General features: G+C 38.0%; 1 protein-coding gene across 2 annotated transcripts in view; it reads left to right on the top strand.

The window, feature by feature from the left end:
* The window catches only part of CDC16 (cell division cycle 16), a 33,318-nt gene extending 18,782 nt beyond the window's left edge, over positions 1-14,536 (top strand). The window contains exons 13-18 of one of the 2 annotated variants that reach the window (XM_081130021.1): positions 2,900-3,052; positions 4,463-4,526; positions 7,697-7,758; positions 8,897-9,032; positions 10,592-10,682; positions 14,003-14,536. In XM_081130021.1, coding sequence (XP_080986147.1) covers positions 2,900-3,052; positions 4,463-4,526; positions 7,697-7,758; positions 8,897-9,032; positions 10,592-10,682; positions 14,003-14,262 — 766 coding nt within the window. In that variant the 3' untranslated portion in view covers positions 14,263-14,536. The remainder of the gene's footprint in view (positions 1-2,899; positions 3,053-4,462; positions 4,527-7,696; positions 7,759-8,896; positions 9,033-10,591; positions 10,683-14,002) is intronic. The other variant, XM_081130022.1, reaches the window with a different exon arrangement.
* The last annotated feature ends 5,224 nt before the right edge of the window (positions 14,537-19,760 follow it).

The raw sequence follows: 19,760 nt of genomic DNA, 5'->3' as shown, positions 1-19,760 counted from the left end.
GAGTTCTTCTCAGCCTAGATGTCTGACAGCCCTACACTCCCGGAAGGGAGGTGTGTGGGCCCATGTCCCTGACACCACATCAGGATGCAGGTAGTACTGTCTTTGGTGGTGGTGTGACTGCCTCCTAGGCTGGCAGAGCCTTCCTGGGCCCCATCCCCTTTTGACCTGAACCTTGGGCAGCTCTAGAAGTTGAAGAAGCACCCTTGAAGCCCTGCCTTTTTCTATGCCCAGCAGCAGTGGCCCCACTGCAACAGAGAGTACCTCTGGGGTGGGGTTGCACTCCACCCTCTGGCAATGATGGCACCCTCATTTGCCACAGCCACCTTGCTGCTCTTCCTCCCATTTTCTTCTCCAATAGGGAGTACAATCACTTTTGTCATTTTATGGTCACTCTGTTTCCTCTATGGTGGTGGCTGATAGGGAAAAGAGGAAGCTGGGCAGTAGCTTTATGTGGGGAGGACACTGGTAGTTTTTAATGGGAAATGCCTGTCAGAGATATTCGTATAGGCTCTCTAGGGCCTCATCCCAGTGTCCCAGTGCTAGGCTGGTTTCCATGGAGATAAGGCACAGAGGCTTCCTGTGAGGTTGGAATTGGCTTCACCTGGTGGGGGGCTGTCTCTCCAGCCAGCATCCAGTCACCCTCCCCCTACCCCCCACAGCCCCTCCACTGGGTTGGCAGCAGCACTGCTAAAATGCTGTATTTCCACCTAGTTCTGGGTATATATCAGTGTATCCTGCAAAAATCTTGGATCATTAAAGATAAACATATTTTTTAAATAAATAAAATAAAGTTTGCCTCTTATGAACAAATATGGTTGGATTGTGCTTTTATTATCTGTTCTGCCAATTTTTTGGTCTTTTGATGGAGTTTTATGCATTTATGCATAATATAATTACGGATAAGATAGGATTTGTTTGCCATTTTGCTGTTTTTTTTGTATCTCTTGTCTTTTTTTGTTCTTCTGTTCCTCATTATTGCCTTCTTTGTGTTAGATATTTTTTGTAATTACCATTTTAATTCGTTTTTTTTTTTTCACTTATATTTTTGAGTGTTTTTTTTTGTGTGTGTGGTTATCTTGGGAACTATGATTAACATTTTAACACAATCTTGTTTGGATTAATACCAACTAGGGTGCTTTCCAACACCAACAACCAATTCTCTGATTCTCTAGACACCAACTGGATCCTACAAGTCAATTCATTTCTTATGACTTACCCAGATTTAGTGTAGAACTCACAGGTTAAGGGCTTAGTCCTATAGGACTGTCCCTCCCCACTTCAGATGCCAATCACAAGTCCCAGGCCATTGGTACTTCTGGCTACAAATCAGACACACATCTTTGTGTTCCCATACACACATCTCATTCCCAGATTTCCTTTTAAGTTTTTGGCCAGCCTCTTCTTTGCCTCAACTGTTATAGCTGCCTCAGGTTAATATTAAACAGTTACCACTGATTGTTTTCAACAAATGTCCTGGGGAAAGAGCTTATCTCACTAAGTTGGCTATGAGGTCAAAGAAAACCAACCTAGGAATGGGGCTTTTCCAGGGAGCTGACAGATGGGTCAATTAGTGACAATTCTCTCTGGCCTGTTCTAGGATCTCCATGCTCATTTTCTCTCCATTGACTGCTGGGCTGCTAATTTTCAAGGCTAGTGTAGAGCTAGGAAAAGGGAGATGGGAATGGGACAAGTTACATCATAAAATCTGTTGTTCTTGCTGAGGCTCAGCTGTTTTCCTAGAATAAACACTGCTCACGTATAAGCACTCCTCACATTGTTGTAAGCCTTTGGTTAACTTCCAAAGTTCTGAAAAAGTTTATTTTGATAATTTTTCGCAGTGTTCTTGTTGTTTTCATGGAGGAGTAGATTCTACTCTGCCATTTCAGATAATACTTCCTCCAGGTAAATACTTTTAAAGTGTTCTTCGTGACCTTTCTGTAGAACATAGAATCTTGAGTCATGATTCTAGATTAGAATCAAAGCACATACCAACCAGTCGGTCAGTATTTATTGACATTCTTAGATCCATCGGCAAAGAAAAATTGTGTTTGTTTGCTTTAAGGTAATCACTGGTACTTTGCCTAAAACTGTCTCAGAGGATATGAAAATGGAATAAACATGACATAGTTCTCTGGCATGGAACTGTTAATAACTGATATAAGGGAATCCACACAAGGGAGAGTCCTTTAAGTTAGAAGCAGCTCATGAAGGGAAGTGGAACTTTTTGTTTCTTTGTTTTTTTGTTAATCCTCACCCAAGGATATTTTTTCCATTGATTTTTTTTTTTTTTTTTTTTTTAGAGAGAGTGGGAAGGAGAGAGGGAGGTTGGTGGGGAGGAGAGAAACATCTCTGTGAGAGAGACACATTCATTGGTTGCTTCCTGAACGCACCCTGACCAGGCCAGGATCGAACCTGCAACCTGGGTACGTTGCCTTGACCGGTAATGGAACCCCTGGACCGAAGGGCCGACGCTCTAACCCCTGAGCCTCACTGGCCAGGGCAGGAAGTGGACTTAAACACAGTCATGGCGGTTCCATGTTACTGACTCCGTAAGAAGAACGAGGAGTACAGTCTGGACTTGGGCCGTGGCGTTAGCGTGGGTAGGAGAGCAGGCAGCACAGAGCTGCTATTCTGCCTTAGAGGATTTGGGGGTTTGACTGTAGAATAATGGAAAATAAAGGGTAGGTTGCTGGAAGTTTCCAGAAGTGGCAGGTGATTAGTCTAAAAGCCCATTTGACATTCTTTAAATATTAGTAAATGAAGTTTCAGAAAAAAAGGAAATGCTCTGTTTTTGCCAATATTTAAATTATTTTGCAGGCAGGATTTGAAGTCAATAAATTAACTTCTACTAAATGATAGCTTTTGGTGTTGAATATGTGAAAATTTCCAATATTTTTAGGTGTCATTTGCCAATGCTGTATATTGGATTAGAGTATGGACTGACCAATAACTCAAAATTGGCTGAGAGATTCTTTGGCCAAGCTCTGAGCATTGCACCAGAAGATCCTTTTGTTATGCATGAAGTTGGCGTGGTTGCATTTCAAAATGGAGAGTAAGTACTGAAAGGCCAAAAGCCCTTCTCTTTCTTTTTTATAAATAGACTAAAACCTCAATCACTAGAATTTAACTGATCAGAGTGACTCTTAAGTAGATTTTTATTTTTCAAAGTGTACTCTTAGGAGAAGGAGGTGGGCAGTTAGAAAAAGAGAAATAGAAAGTGTTATCTTGGATTTCTTTAAAAATGCTAAACCTCAGGTTTTGGTTCCCTTTGATGTGGACTATTAAGCTCCTAAATTCTAAGATTGGACAGTTGTTGCTAACTCTGTCAAATCACTGACCCCCGCAGGATGCCGCGGGGCACTGCAGACTCCTCAGTCATCTATCTTCTTGTTGATTAGGAGTTGGAGTCATGCATCTGAGAAAAATTTTCCATAGTTTTGAAACAAAAATGTTTTCTGTTTAGTTACCAGTTAATCCAAAAATTAAACTAATTAGAATGGTCTTATCTGAGTTTCCTGATCGATTGAGGTGTTACTGTAGCCTCAAAAAGAAAAATATCTATAGCCCTTTGCACTAAATTATACGTGAATTTAAAAGAGTAAAGTAGTACTACTGTAGTGGTTTGTTGTGGTGTGTGTGTATTCTAAAAATTGGATTATCTAGTATTTATAAAAGAAAGTTTGGAGCTTTTAAAATAAGGTAAAGTAGTAATTTAATATACAGTCAACTTATTTTTAACCCCAGAGTCAATCAAGGTGCTTTCACATATGCAGACATGTGCAGGTTCCCAGCTAAGGTCAAACAAATGATGTTCTGCCTTTTTATTTCCGCTCTCCTACTGTAAACAAGTGTTCTTTTTTACATTCTGTTTTGTGCCACGTTTTTGTGCTTTTTGTTGGTGAGTTCACTGTTTAAAATGGCTCCCGAGTGTAGTGCTGAAATGCTGTCTAATGTTCCTAAGCACAAGAAGGCCATGTTGTACCTTAGAGAAAATACATTTGTTAGATAAACTTTGTTAAGGCATGAGTTCTAGTGCCTTGAGTTCATTCTTAATGAGTCAACAATATATGTTAAGTTAGACATCACTAAACACAAGCATATATAAAACAGATTATAGGTTGAACATTTGGTGAAAAAATGTGAGCAGAGGTTTGGGAACCTAAGCCCTGCATTTCCACTGGGAGCAGTGGTTCAGTATGCACTGACATGGTATGCACAGTGACTTTACAGAACACAGAGAATAATGAGAATTGACTATATCTCCCAACATCTTGAACTGCCATGATGTTAATGCCATTAATTAATCATCTATCATCTGACTTAAAGTTGAATTGTACTATACTGTTTACAGAGGTTTACCTCTTTTCACTCTTGTATTACTAGAAAGATATTCAAATTTTTCGTCAAATGTTTACACTTGCTAACTTTGAATGACCTACAATCTTTTTTCCTTCTATTTTAGATGGAAAACAGCAGAAAAATGGTTTCTAGATGCTTTGGAAAAAATAAAAGCAATTGGAAATGAGGTATTTTATGTAATATTTGTAAATATACTCACACACTCACACTCCTGAGTGTGTTTACTATTAAACAAGGACAATATAATATAGACAATATGTCTTGCCTAGAAAAAAGTAACCTAATATTTATCATATAATCTGGTATTTATCATAACAATTGTCAGGCAATTAACTGTTTACTACATGGTACAAAGTGAGTTTGTTTCTAACTGAGAGGAGGGCAGGTGTTGGCCGTTTGCTTCTTAAGAGGCTCTAGTTTTGATATGTGGGAGTAACCAGAATATATTTTATGATTATTTGATATAGGGAATGTGTTATGATTAATGGAAAATGGTAGGCACTATAGCATGTACAGAATATGTCCTCTAGCACCCCATAGAGCCTCATCTTTGATTAATGGGTAAATATAGCCGTAATCCCCCTTTTGCTGAAATGGGGCTACTTATCCTTCAAGCTCAGACCTATTATTGTTTTTCCTTACCTTGTACTTAGTGTATATTTAAACTGTTCAGTGTTTGAAAATTTTACTAGGTTCTATCGTATGAAAGATGTACCCTATGAGTTTGCACTCATGAATTAACCTTCCATCTAACATGAATGTGTATACACTGTATTATTTTAAGATAACAATTTTAGATATTGTGAACTTCTGGAGGCAAGGGATTTGCATGTTGCTCCTCTTCTGGTTCCTGATTCTTTTCATTCATACCTATTTGGTTTTATTCTGATCTGATTGTCACTTGCCAGATACATCCCGTTTCTGTTTGGGCATACTTGCCCACAGTCCACATCTTCTTTGGCTATAATTCCTCTTTACTGAGACAGACACAGCTCCCTTGGCCTTCCTGCCCTGTAGACACAGCTTTGTTTATTTTGGTCTCTTCTTATTTGTCATATGAACTTAAAAGCACTGTATTTCTGTGTGTTTGTACATGTATGTATATAAACAGGTTCTTCCACAGCTCAGCCTGGCATGGTCTGGATAATACATGTGTTTTTGTTAATATAGGGTTGCTACTTAGCACTTTGCCAGTTTTCATAGAATTGAATACCTTAGGACCTTGGTTCTCAAACTGGACCAGCCATATCAGCATGACCTGGGAGCTTGTTAGAAATGCAAAATTTCAGATCTACTCAATCAGAATCTGCAGTTTTAGCAAGATCCCCATACACAGAAAAGTTTGAGGCACACTGTCTTAAATGACACTTAAAACTGAAACTGTATTCTTCGATGATCAGAAGGCACTTTGGGAGTCTTACAGAAATTTAAAGGAATAGTTTTAAGTAAAAAGCACAGTACTATTAAACTGCCAGAATGTCTTTTAAAAAGATATGTGAAAGGGGGAAAAATATTGTTTGACTTTAGTTATCAACTACAGAAAATGTCAAAACAGCCAAAGGGAAGCAGTCATGCCTAAGAATCACAAAGGGTTGGTTTTAATTCATACAAGCTGTGCCTCCCAGAGCCAGGCTCAAAGGAGTTAGAGTGTGTGGCTCAGGTCTGTTTATTCATTCAGTTCAGACTTATTAAATGCATGCCGACTGTGTCTTAAGCTCTGAGCTAGGCATTGAGAGGCAATAGGGAATTGGTTTGATATTTCCTGCCCTCAGATCTATTGGGGAATGCAGACAAGTAAACTGGCAACAATACAGTGTAAATAGGGCTGTGATTAAGGATGTAAAGGGAAACCACATAGAGGGGCAGGTCAGGAAGGCCTGGATACAACATCATTCGCCTCAGTCCTAAAGGACTATTGATGTTAACTAGGAAAGGTGAGGAAAAGGGTATTTTAGGTATAGGAAGCGGCATTTGCAAAGGTGGAGCTAGTTTAGTATGGCTTGGATTTCAAGTTGACAGAGAATGTCAAGAAATGGGACAGAGTCCTAACCAGTTCGGCTCAGTGGAGAGCATCAGCCCGTGAACTGAAGGGTCCTGGGTTTGATTCTGGTCCAGGGCACATACCTCGGTTGCAGGCTTGATCCCCAGGCCCCATCAGGTTGCCCATAGGAGGCAACCAATTGATGTGTCTCTCTCACATCGATGTTTCTCTCTCTCTCTCCCCCTCTCTCCCTCCCACACTCTCTGACAAGCAATGGGAAAAATATCCTTGGGTGAGGATTACCAAAAAAAAAAAAAAAAGAAAGAAAGAAATGGGGCAGGAGCTGTTAAGGGCCTTGAAGGTGATGTTAAAGTCTGTACCTTATTCTGAGGGGGTGGGACAACAAAGGTTTAAGAAGGGCAGCATGGTCAGACTTGTCTGATTGGGGCCCAGACAAGAGTTTTTTAATGGGAAGTTGTAATTACACCAAGGAGACTGACAAACCTTGGTGATTCCTGGAGGGGTGAGGGACGACATGGGTGCCATGTACTGAGGGGCAGGGCATCAGGAGAAGGTGAGGTTAGGGAGCTGGTATAGCAAGAGAGAGAAGATAAGAGTTTAGCAGGTGGCACATTGAATTTGAAGTGCTTGTGAGATTTCTAAATAGAAATATTTAGTAGGTAGAATGAAAGCTCTGGGCTGGAGATAAAAATTTGAATTTCTTCAAAATAGATGGGCTCTATGACAAAATTGTGCTAATAAAATAACGTCCTCAGGGCCCTGGCCAGGTACCTCAGTTGGTTAGAGCATCATCCTGATACCCCAAGGTTGTAGGTTCGATCCCCTGTTGGGGCACATACAAAAATCAACCAATGATTGCATAGATGGGTGGAACAACAAATCCATGTTTCTCTCTCTTCCTCTCTCCCTAAAGTCATTCAATCAATAAATATTTTTTGAAAATAATAATAGCCCTGGCCAATGTTGATTGAGCATCCTTCCATGCACCAAAAGGTCACCAGTTAGATTCCTGGTCAGGGCATATGCCCAGGTTGCAGGCTTGATCCTGGGTAGGGGTGCACGCAGGAGGCAACCAATCGATGTTTCTCTCCCTCTCCCTTCCTCTCGCTCTAAAAGTCAATAAAAACATATTTAAAATAATAATAATAATAATATCCTCAGGAAGTCTCATTAGTAGTAAAGAAAGATGGAAAAACCAACAAATACTCCTGGTTAGTGCTGTACGAGCACCAGAGAGAGTCCAACTCTCATACAAATGTGAAATCATGCGGTGCAAACAGGTCAAGCTGAAGAATGATGCCTATAAATCATGGGTTTGATGTTGCTCTGTTTCAGGTAACTGTTGACAAATGGGAACCTTTGTTGAACAACTTGGGGCATGTCTGCAGAAAACTTAAGTAAGTGAAGTAGAACATTTTCAGAAATATTCTTTGTGACTAAAAGTGTACTTAATTTTGCGTAACCTTTTCCATATTTTTATTTTATTAGGTCCTCTATCTTTCTCAAACTTGGCTGCTCAGATATAATAAGCACCAAAATAGTTTTTATTCCCTCTGTTGGTATAATTTTTAGTAATTATATTGAGAATTATAATAACTTACTTTCTTAGAGTAAAAAAATTTTAGTGTTCACAATTAATTTAGAAGAATTAGGACAGTAGGATCTCATTAAAACTATGTCTGTATTCTAACTCACTGTTTTCCTTTATACACACACACACACACACACACACACACACACACATACACATATATATCTTTTATTGATTTCAGAGAGAGGAAGGGAGAGGGAGAGAGAGATAGAAACATCAGTGATGAGAGAGTCATTGATTGGCTGCCTCCTGCATGCTGTTTTCCTCCTGATAACAGTTTTGTGGTGTGAGAAACAGATAGGTGGCAGTTGAAAAATAGATTCTTTGGTTAAATGAGTTTGGTAAACTCTAGGTTGCTGGGTTTCTGTTTCAGGATTTCTTGGAGTCTTTACTGTGCATTATGAGCTGCAGCATTTCCCAAACTTTATTGAGCACAAAACCTTTTTTTCAGAAAAGATTTTACAGGGAAAGGATTCCAGAGAACTTTTGAAAATGCTGTTCTAAGTAACTCCTTTGGACCTTAAAGCAAAACTCTCGAGCTGCTTTTCACCACCTCTGGTGTAGGAGGTTTGACTTCACACAAGGAGGCCTTGCAGTGTGACAGGGCACAGTCCCAAGAGCCAAGGATTAGGTGCTGGTTCCAAGCTCCTACTAAGCATCCAAAGGAATGCTGCTGATATCCCTGCAGGACTACCCTCGAGGGCTGAGCAAGCAAGGCAGGGAAGAAAGGACTGTCAAGGAGGTGTTAAGATACACAAAAGTGGATATGAAGTACTTTTACCAGTTAACAGTCTAGACTGTTATTCTGATACAGGAAAGTGCTTATGTTTTTAATAGGTGAATTTTCATCTTACACTTAGGAATTTAGTGCTTTTACTGTACCCATTAATTGTTTTCTCTCTCTCTTCCCATTCTCCTCCCCTCCCCGACTCCTTCTCTCACAGAAAGTATGCAGAGGCATTGGATTATCACCGTCAGGCACTGGTGTTAATTCCGCAAAACGCATCTACCTATTCTGCCATAGGGTATATCCATAGTCTGATGGGCAACTTTGAAAATGCTGTGGACTATTTCCATACAGTATGTCTTTTGTTTGTACTTAACTTTAAATCTGGTTAGCATTTGCTCCCTTTTTTTAAAAAAAATTTTTCTAAGCAATGTTTTGTTACTTCACCATTTTAAAATTCTTTAGGTGATCTTATATTTTATTGTTTTCTCTGCAGAGAAAAGCATACTGTGCAATACTCATCAAATTAGAAACAAATGTGAGACTTGTCTTATGTGTGCAGTGAGACATAGTAGTGTCCAGTAGTGTCAGCCCAGTCTGAGCTGGGCTTTAGTCTAGGAGGGGAGCACAGAAATTTATATTGCACAGTGAGAACCCTTGGGGAATTCTCATCTTTTTATTTATGACTTATAATTAATTACCATAGATCGCTTTAATAGATGAACAAAACAGTCTACATTCATTACAAGGAAAGAATCTCTCCTTAATCCATATGCTGTATTTCATCAAATCTAAGACACCATTAATAAGCAAGATGACTGCAAAAACAAAACAAACACTGCCACTTAAACTCTAACATAATACTTTCCTATTACTTAGGGTTTTTTTACTTAAAACATGCACTATTGGGTATATTAGGATATAGATTTTTATCATGGATCACTCTAGGACCTACATAAAAAAGGAAATATAAGTGAAATAAATAGTTAAGATATTCAGTTCTTCACATTCAGAATTTGGTTCTTCTGAATCACTTTTGTACCAGGTGGTCAATATGCCTGTTTTCCCAAAGTAGTGTCTTTGTGCTAGTACATCCTGCTATTGACTCAGGTTCCTTCTAGCCAACGACATTGACTCTGCAAATCTTATGCTGCTAGAAAGTGTCAACAGAAAGTTTTTAGACAACAACCACAAATCATGTATCTTGTGTCTCCCTCATAAGGTTTGTGGTCTAGTCTGTGCTGTTAACAGCCTATGCTGCTCTCACAGGACACCTCATCACAGCTGCAGCCAGCTGGCAGCAGTAGTAAGAAACCACCAGTTGTAGGACATCCCAAGTTCAGAAATGTTAGAATTTGAAAAAATGTGGACCTTAGAATTGATGAAATAACAGTATTTGGAGAAAGATAAAGAATGAAAAAGTGTAATATTTCAAAGATAAATCATGAGTGATAGATCCATAATTGATTTTAAAGGGTTGGTTAGAGATTTTCAGGTGAGATGATATCCTGAGGTGCCACTGTGATAACTAGAATACTGAGCTAGTAAGAAGTGTGGATTAAGCAAGCTTTCTAGTTAGTGTGATTTTCAAATATGTATATTTGAATATTGTATAATTTATTTCTCTTCTGTGATTTAACACAGAGGCTTTTAAAATTTTTTTGGAAGCAGGGGATTTAAAACATAAAAAATACAGAGAATAATATAACAACCTTCCACGTATCTGTCTCCCAAACTCAATAATTGTTAACTCATGGCTACTGTTGTTTTAGCTGTATCCCCACTAACAGCCTCTCTCTCCTCCCACTCGAGATTCCCTGGAGTATATTGAATGGGTTTAGCAGGAATATTTTGAAACAAAGAGAAGGAAATACGTTGTCTTGTAATAATCATGCTGACTCTTTTCTGGCAGGCCCTTGGTCTTAGGCGAGATGATACATTTTCTGTTACAATGCTTGGTCATTGCATTGAAATGTACATTGGTGATTCTGAAGCTTATATTGGTAAGATTACAGTTATTATCACTGATATTATATTCCATTTTTTAGATTGTTATATATCTCTGTTTAGTTTTCTCAAATTTTTGTGTGAGGCTCTAAGTTTATCTTTCTAACGATTCTAACTACATTAATATCAAAAAACTCCATTAATTTTGTTGGAACAATGCTGTGAGAATTAATGATTCATTAAGTATTCATCCATTTTAAAGTTGAGTACTTGCTTTGTGCAAAATACTATTACAGAAGATGTGCATAGCACTGTGATATACAAAATTAATCTAATCGCATAATGGAAAAATCTTAGAGACATTTTCCTAATAAATAAAGGGCTCTAGCCTTAATATTTCATAATGCAGGGTATAGCATATTTACATTTCATTGCAATATCAAGTTGGCTTACATTCACATTATAGTGCTCTATAATTCTTTAAATTATTTTTTAATGACAAGTATGTCTTAAGTTTTGGAATTGGTGTACTTGGACACTCAGTCATAAACATTGTAAGGTAAAGAGGGTGCAGTGAGGTTAAATCTTGAGTGATGTGGAATTTAGGGTAGGCAGAGATTTCTTTAGCAGGACAAAATCATAAGAACTATTCATTAAAACACTAATATTAAGAGAGTGAAAAGGCATGTGATACACTGGGAGAAGTTACTCATAACACACAGACTTGTCAAAGAACTTGTGTCTAGAATACAAAAAACCCCTACAAATCAGTAAGAAAAAGTTCAGTCAAAAATGAGTCAAGTCCTAGTAGCCAGTTTGCTCAGTGGTTAGAGCATCGGCCCTCGGACCGAAGGGTCCTGGATTCAATTCCGGCCAAGGGCATGTACCTCCGTTGCAGGCTTGATCCCTAGCCCCAGCCAGGGCGCTTGCAGGAAGCAACCAGCCAATGTGTTCTCTCACACTGATGTCCCCCCCCCCTTTTTTCTCCCCCTTCCACTCTCTGAAGAGCAATGGAAAAAATATCCTCAATTGAGGATTAAAAAAAAAAAATTAGTCAAAAACAGGCAAAATGCTTGAACAGGAGCTTCATCAAAGAAGATATCCATATAGTTACAAAGCAAATGAAGGTGCTTAATATCTTTACTTATTAGAGAAATGAAATGAAAATCATAATGAGATAACACTGCACACCTGCCAAAATGGCTAAAAATTAGAAATACTGATAGTACCTAGTGTTGGCTATGATATGAAGCGAATGGAACTCTTGTGTGTAATTGATTATTGGTAGTTTTATAAACAGATAAAACCTGTTTGGGAAACTTTTTAACATATCCACTAAAGTTAAACAGACCTATTATATCAATTATCCATTGCTGCTTAAACAAACCACTCCAACAAAAATGTATTATTTCTCAAAGTTCTTGGGGTCGATTGTTGGCTCTTGATGGTCTCATTTAGTTATGCATCTATGGTCAGCAGGCACTTGGCAGGCCTGATGATCTGAGATGGCTTCATTCACAGGTGGGGACCTCAGCTGACATAGCTGGGCCTCTCCATGGGTCTTTTATCCCAGGGTTCTTCATAGCATGGTGGTCTCAGGGTTCTAAATGACAAGAGGTAAAGTTCAAGACCTGAAAGCTGGAAGTTACACAAAATCACTTCTATCACATTCTGTTCATCAAATCGAGTCATGTGATTAAGTGCTGAGTCAGTCTGGGAGGGGGTTATTCAAGAGCAGCAAAGGTGCCAGGAGCTGTGACTCATTAAGGGGCATTAGGGCAGTGATCTACCGTACAGACCTTATGATGTGGCAGTTCTCCTCCCAGATATATGCCCAACTGAAACAAGGGAAGCCCCAGTAAGCCCAAATTCACACACAAGATTGTTCATAGCAGCTTTATTCTTAATAGCACCTAACTGGAAATAACCAGTAGGAGAATGGAGAAATAAATTATGGTAAACTCATATAATAGAATACTACACAATTAAAATTAAAAGGACTAACCACTGAATCGTGTTGTAATATAGATGTATCTCACAGATTTTGACAAAAAATATATATATACTGATTAATTTGTATGAAGATTAGTAATAAAAAAAACTAATCGATGATAGAAAAATCAGAGCAGTGATTGCTTTAGCTTGGAAAAGGGAAGTACTCACTAGAAGCAGCATGAGGTGGTTTCCTAGGAGCCACAAGTGTTCTGTTTTAGTCTGGTGGTGGTTATATGGGTTAATGCATATGTGAGAATTCATCCAGTGCACACTTTATGGTTTGTTGGTTATGACTCAGTTTTTTAAAGCCAAAAAACAAAAAAGAAGCTTGAGCTCTGGCAACCTAAAGACCTTAGATTGAAATTTTAGCTCTGCCACTCAGTAGCCCTGTGGCTTTGGGGCATGCCTGAGCCTCAGTTTCCTCATTTGGTCGAGTTGTGAGGCTTAAATGCAAAATTCCTATACAGCTGAGTGAGGTCTGGAGATACGATACTGAGTAAGACAGACATTTTGCCTGTCCTCACAAAGGTAATGATTTTACAGGGGAGATTTCCAAGTGTACCATCCACTACTAGAAATCTCTATGATTTTATGTCCTGTACTGCTTTTTATTTTATTGAGGTATAAGTGGTATATAACATACAAGTTTCACCTGTACAACATAATGACCCAGTATTTGTATATATGCAAAATGAGCACCGCAGTAAGTCTAGTGAACACATGTCAACATATGTAGTTACAGAATTTTTTTCTTACGCTGAAACTTTTAAGATCTACTCTCATAACAACTTTCAAATAAGCAATACAGTATTAACTATAGTCACCATACTGTACTATTTTTAATTTTAGAAGGCTTATATGTCATTATCTGTCAAAATGCCTATTAGTTTGAACTGTGTAAAATTGTCATTTTGTTTATGTCAAACGATTGAACCTAATACATCTGTTGAAAGTCTTATTTTCATTCTAACGATTTTGATATGTGGAAAATATATTTCCCTTCACCGTGGTTTTTATATGCGTAAGATTTGTGACTATACCAATGCCAAAATGCCAACAGGCAGTTCTTGTCTGTAACAGCTGAGAAAACATTGCCCATAGGTTCCTTTCAGTATTTAAGGGGCTTTGGGAATGGATGGCTATTGAGCCATGCTGGAGCTTGAGACTGCATGTCCTTCTAGAAGTCTTCCCAGTTGTCTCCCGTGATAATAAAAATAAAAAGAAGATGAGGAAAATGATGGCAGCATTTTTTCCTTCTGAGCTATACTTGTGTTCTTAAAAGTACCATTTGACTTAAATGATAGAGGCAGTGTTGTGTAATAATGGAAATGACAGTGGAATAATGGAATTTCTTAATTCTTATTATGGTGTTTCTTTTTAGGAGCAGACATTAAAGACAAATTAAAATGTTATGACTTTGATGTGCATACAATGAAGACGCTAAAAAACATTATCTCACCTCCGTGGGATTTCAGGGAATTTGAAGTAGAAAAACAGACTACAGAAGAAACGGGGCTTACACCACTGGAAACCTCAAGGAAAACTCCAGATTCCAGACCTTCTTTGGAAGAAACCTTTGAAATTGAAATGAATGAAAGTGACATGATGTTAGAGACATCTATGTCAGACCACAGTACGTGATTCCCAAGTGGGTCCTGATTCTGTTTTTTCCTAGAGTAGAGTAGGTCAGTGTTCCTCACATCCGTGTCATGTCTTAAGAATTTCCTATTTCTTAACATGAATCCAGACTATACCTCTACATTTAGGAACGGAGACCTGCCTTAAGAGACTGGATAGCACACCTTTGCAACAGATATTTTCTGATCCTACCAAATAGTTATTCATAGTGGAATAAAGAAGGTAAAGCATCCAATATGTATTTTTTTTTTCTTTTTCAATAAACTTTTACTTTGGACTGAGTTTCCATTTACAGAAAAGCTGCAGAGAGAGTACAGAGAGCTTCTGTATACTCTTCACTAGTTTCCTCCCATTGTTAACATCTTACATTACCATGGAACCTTTGCCATAACTAAGAAACCTACATTTTTATGTTCCTAGTAACTAAACTCCAGACTTTATTTGGATTTCAACAGTTTTTGCACTAATGCCCTCTTTCTGCCCCAGCATCCCATCCAGGGGCCACGTTACACTTAGCTGTCCTATCTCGTTAGGCTCCTCTTGACTGAGACCGTATCTCAGACATCTTTTGTTTTTCCTTATGTGGATGGTTTTGAGGAGGACTGGTCAGATATTTTGTAGAATGTCCCTCAGTTTGAGTTCATTCCATGTATTTCTCATGATTTGGACTGGGGTTATGTGTTTAGGGAAAAAATTCCACAGATATGAAGTACCTATCTGATGACATCGTGTTCGGGTTACACGATGTCAACTTATCACAGATGATGTTCCCATATACTCTCGATATCTGTTTGGTTATGATGGTGTCTGCCAAGTTTCTCCACTGTAAAGTTACTGTTTTTCCATTTCCGTACTCTATTTGAAAGCAATCACTAAGTCCAGATGACCCTCAGTAGGACCAGGGGTTTAAGCTCCACTCCCTGGAGGGGGCTATATCTGCACATATTTGGAATTCTTCTGTAATGAAAATTTGTCTTTTTTTATTTATTCAACCATTTACCAGTATGGACTCATGTATGTGTATTTTGTATTTTAGGTTATAATCCTATGCAATATTATTTATTGTGTGGCTTTAATTATTTCAGTTTTGGCCATTGGGAGCTCTTTCATCTTGGCTCCTATGACATGCCCCATCCATTTTTGTTCTGTTTTGTTTTCTTTACTGTGGTAATATATATACAACTGTGGACTTTAGTTGGTAATAATGCATCACTTTCAGTAACAGATGTACCACACCAGTTCAAGATGGGGATCTGGAGGAGGTAGGGAAGCAGAGAGTATATGGGAACTCTGCTTTCTGTTCCATTTTCCTGTAAATCTAAACTGCTCCAAGAAATAAAGTGTGTGTATGTGTGGATATAGCTATAGATAGATAGACATTTTAACCATTTTCAAGTGTATAATTCTGGCATTTATTTCCAAATTATTTTCATTACCCCAAACAGAAACTTTGTACCCATTAAGCAGTAACTCTCCACTCATGCTTCCTCCCAGCCCCTGGTGAGCTCTCTCCACTTTCTGTCTCTCTGAATTTGCCTATTCTAGGTAATTACATATAAGTGGAATCATATAATATTTGTCCTTTTGTGTCTGGTTTATTTTACTTAGCATAATATCTTTAAGGTTTATCCAAGTTGTGGCCTTTATCAGAGCTTTTTTTTTATGGCTGAATAATATTTCATTTTATATATATATATATAATACATTCATCTGTTGAAGGACACAGGTTTCCACCTTATGGTTATTTTGAATAATACTGCTATTTACATGAGTGTATTAATATGAGTCCCTGTTCTCAATTTCTTGAAGACATACATACATATGTATATATATGTGTGTGTGTATGAGTGAAATTGCTGGGTCATGATAATTCTGTGCTTAACTTTTTGAGGAACCAGCAAACATTTTCCATGTGGCTGCCTCATTTTACATTCCCACCATAGAAGCACGAGGATTCAGTTTCTCTGCATCCTCACCAATGCCTTTTACTGTTTCTTTTTTATTATAGCCATCCTACTAGGTAGAAGTGGTGTCTCATTTTGGATTAATTTGCATTTCCCAAATGACTAGTGATGAGCATATTATCCCTATGCTTATTGGTCATTTGTATATCTTCTTTGGAGAAATGTCTATTCAAGTCCTTTGCCCATTTTAATTCTTTAAAATATATTTTTATTGATTTTTAGAGAGAGAGGAAGGGAGAGGGAGAAAGAGAGAGAAACATTGATGAGAGAGTCAAACATTGATCGGCTGCCTCCTGCACTCCCCCTACTGAAGATTGAGTCTGCAACATGGGCATGTACCTTGACCGAGAATCGAACTGGCAGCCTTTCGGTGCACCACACAATGCCCAAACAACTGAACCACATCAGCCAGCCCCCTTTGCCCATTTTAAAATTGAGTTGTTTATCTTTTTGTTGTTGAATTGTAGGTGTTCTTTATAGATTTTGAATATTAAACCCTTATCAGATATATGATTTGCACATATTTTTTCCCATTCTTTGTGTTGTCTTCACTCTCTTGATAGTGCTCTTTGATACACAAAAGTTTTTAATTCAACCAAATCCAATTTATTTTTTCTTGTTGACTGTGCTTCAATGTCATATTTAAGAAATTTGCCAAATCCAAGGTTATGCAAATTTTTACTTGTTTTCTTCTAATGTTAGAATAGTTTTAGCTCTTAAGTTTAGGTCTTTGACCCATTTTGAGTTAATTTTTATAAATGTAAGTGAAGGGTCCAACTTGATTCTTTTGTATGTGGATATCCAGTTTCCCAATACCATTTCATGAAGAGACTGTCCTTCCACCATTAAAGAGACTTGGCACCCATGTAAAAACCAATTGACAGTAAATAAGGTTTATTTCTGGGCTCTGAATTCTGTTCCATTGGTTTCATAAGTGTATCTTTCTGTTTTGATTATTGTAATTTTGTAGAAAGTTTTGAAATTGGGGAGTGTGAGTCCTTCAACCTTGTTCTTTTTTAAGACTGTTTTGGATATTGTGGGTCCCTTGAATTTTCATAGGAATTTTAGGGTAGTTTTTTTCCATTTCTACAAAAAAAAAAAAAAAAAAAATGCCATTGGGTTGTTTTTTTTTTAATCCTCACCTGAGGATATTTTTTTCCATTGCTTTTCAGAGAGAGTGGTAGGAAGGGAAGGAGAGGAAAAGAGAGAAACATTGATGGAGAGAGACATTGATTGGTTGCCTCTCTCACAAGCCCCGACACGATGGGGATCAAGCCTGCAACTGAGGTACATGCCCTTGGCTGGAATTGAACCCGGGACCCTTCAGTCTGCGTGCTGGAGCTCTAACCACTGAGTCAAACCGGCGAGGACCATTGGGATTGTGATATGGATTTCATTGTTTTTGTATCTTCTTACTATTATGTCTAATCCATGAACATGGGCTGTCTTTCCATTTATTGATGTCTTTAGTTTCTTTCAGTAATGGTTTTCATTTACAAGTCTTTCACCTCCTTGCTTAAATTTATTCCCTCAGGAATTTATTCTTTTGGATGCTATTATAAATGTAATTGTTTTCTTAGTTTCCTTTTTGAATTGTTTAATCGTAGTGTATAGAAATGCAACTGATGTTTGTATACTCACTGTATTCGGAATATTTATTAGCTTTGACGTGTGTGTGTGTGTGTGTGTGTGTGTGTGTGTGTGTGTGTGTGTGGCTAGAGTTTTCTACATAACAGGATCATGTCATCTGTGGATAGAGATAGTGTTACTTCTTTTCCAATTTGGCATCTTTTTGTTTCTTTTCCTTGCATAACTGCTGTGGCTGGAATCCCAGCATTGTGTCGAATAGAAGTGGCAAAAGCAGGTATCCTCATCTTACTCCTGGTCTTATAGGGAAAGCTTCTAGCTACTTACCATTCATGGTAATGTTAGCTGTGAGTTTTCAGATGCCCTTTATCGTGTTGGAGAAGCTCTCTTCTATTTCTAACTTATTGAGTGGTTTGTTTGTTTGTTGTTTATTTGTTTGTTTGAAATCAGGAAAGGGTGCAGATTTTGTCTAATGCCTTTTTGGTTCAGTTGAGATGGCCAGGTGTAATGAGTTCTAGGATTTCAGGGCTAGTCAAGGAAAAAACGACCACGAGGTGGCAGTAGCACATTTTATTTGGGGTAGCTTTATTTGAGCTGAGCTTTGCAGGTTGTAGGAAGGGGTAGCCCCTTCCAGACAGCAGTGTGAGGCTACCACTCAGAGGGGGAAGAGAGCGGGAGAAAGGAATTAGAGGGGGCTCCCATGTCTCAGTGATGTAGTAGCAACATGGCAAGGAGTCTCTAGGTTAGAGAAGTCCGAAGTGCAGCAACAGCCTAGAGTCTTTTATAGCCCCAAGTATGTGTTATTTATGCTAGTGGATGCTGGGTGTAGTTTTGCGGGCATGTATGCAGAACAGGCAAGCTCTAAATGGCTACAGATGTGCTTGTTTGGGCTTTAAAATAATTGCAAATGTAAAAATTTGATTTGGTGCTCGTGGGCTTGAGCTAACCATACTGTCCTTCTATGAAGAAGTAAACAACATAGGGACTGATATATAGGGGCCATCTTTGGCTCATTTATGTAAGATCTTTCAGTTTTTTTCCTTCATTCTATTTATGTTGTATATTACATAGATTGATATTTGTATGTTGAACCACCCTTACAATCCTAGGATTAATCCTGCATGGTTGTGATGTATGATCCTTTTAATATAATGCTGAATTCAGTTTGCTAATATTTTGTTGAGGTGTCTACATATCTATTCATAAGAGATACTGGCCTGTAGTTTTCTTGCAGTGTCTTTGGCTTTGGTATCTGGGTAATACTGGCCTCATAGAATGAATTAAGAAGTGTTTTCTACTCTTCTGTTTTTTTGGAAATGTTTGAGAAGAATTAGTGTTAATTCTTTACATGTTTGGTAGACTTCACCAAGGGAGCCATCTAGTTCTCGGCCTTTCTATTTTGGAAGGTTTTTGATTACTGATTGAGTCTCCTTACTTGTTACAGCTATTTGTTTTTGATTCATTTTTGGTAATTTGTATGTTTTTAGGAATTTGTCCATTTCATCTAGGTTATTCAATTTTGTTGGTGTATAGTTGTTCATAGTATCCTGTTATAACTTTTTATTTCTCTAAAGTCTATCAATTTCCCTTCTGTTTATGATTTTAGTAACGAGTCTTCTCTCTTAAACTGGCTAAAGGTTTGTCAATTTTGTATATCTTTTCAAAGAATCAACTTTTGATTTTGTTGACTTTCTCTTTTGTTTTTCTAGTCTCTATTTCATTTCCACTTTAATCAGTATTATTTCCTTCTGCTACCTTTGGGCTTAGTTTGCTATTCTTTTTCTAGCTCCATGAGGTGTACAATTTAGTTTATTGATTAAGATTTTTTTTTAACATAGGCATTTACAGCTATAAATTGCCCTCTGAGCACTGTTTTTGCTGCATCCCATAAGTTTTGGTATATGTTGTATTTTTTTCTTTTTTTAAAGCTCTTCAATTACAGTTGACATT

Source organism: Miniopterus schreibersii (genome assembly GCF_964146895.1).
Source record: "Miniopterus schreibersii genome assembly, chromosome: 2".
Lineage (NCBI taxonomy): Eukaryota > Metazoa > Chordata > Mammalia > Chiroptera > Miniopteridae > Miniopterus > Miniopterus schreibersii.
The sequence above is the reverse complement of the archived record's forward strand: the minus strand, read 5'-3'. Positions and strand labels throughout refer to the sequence as shown.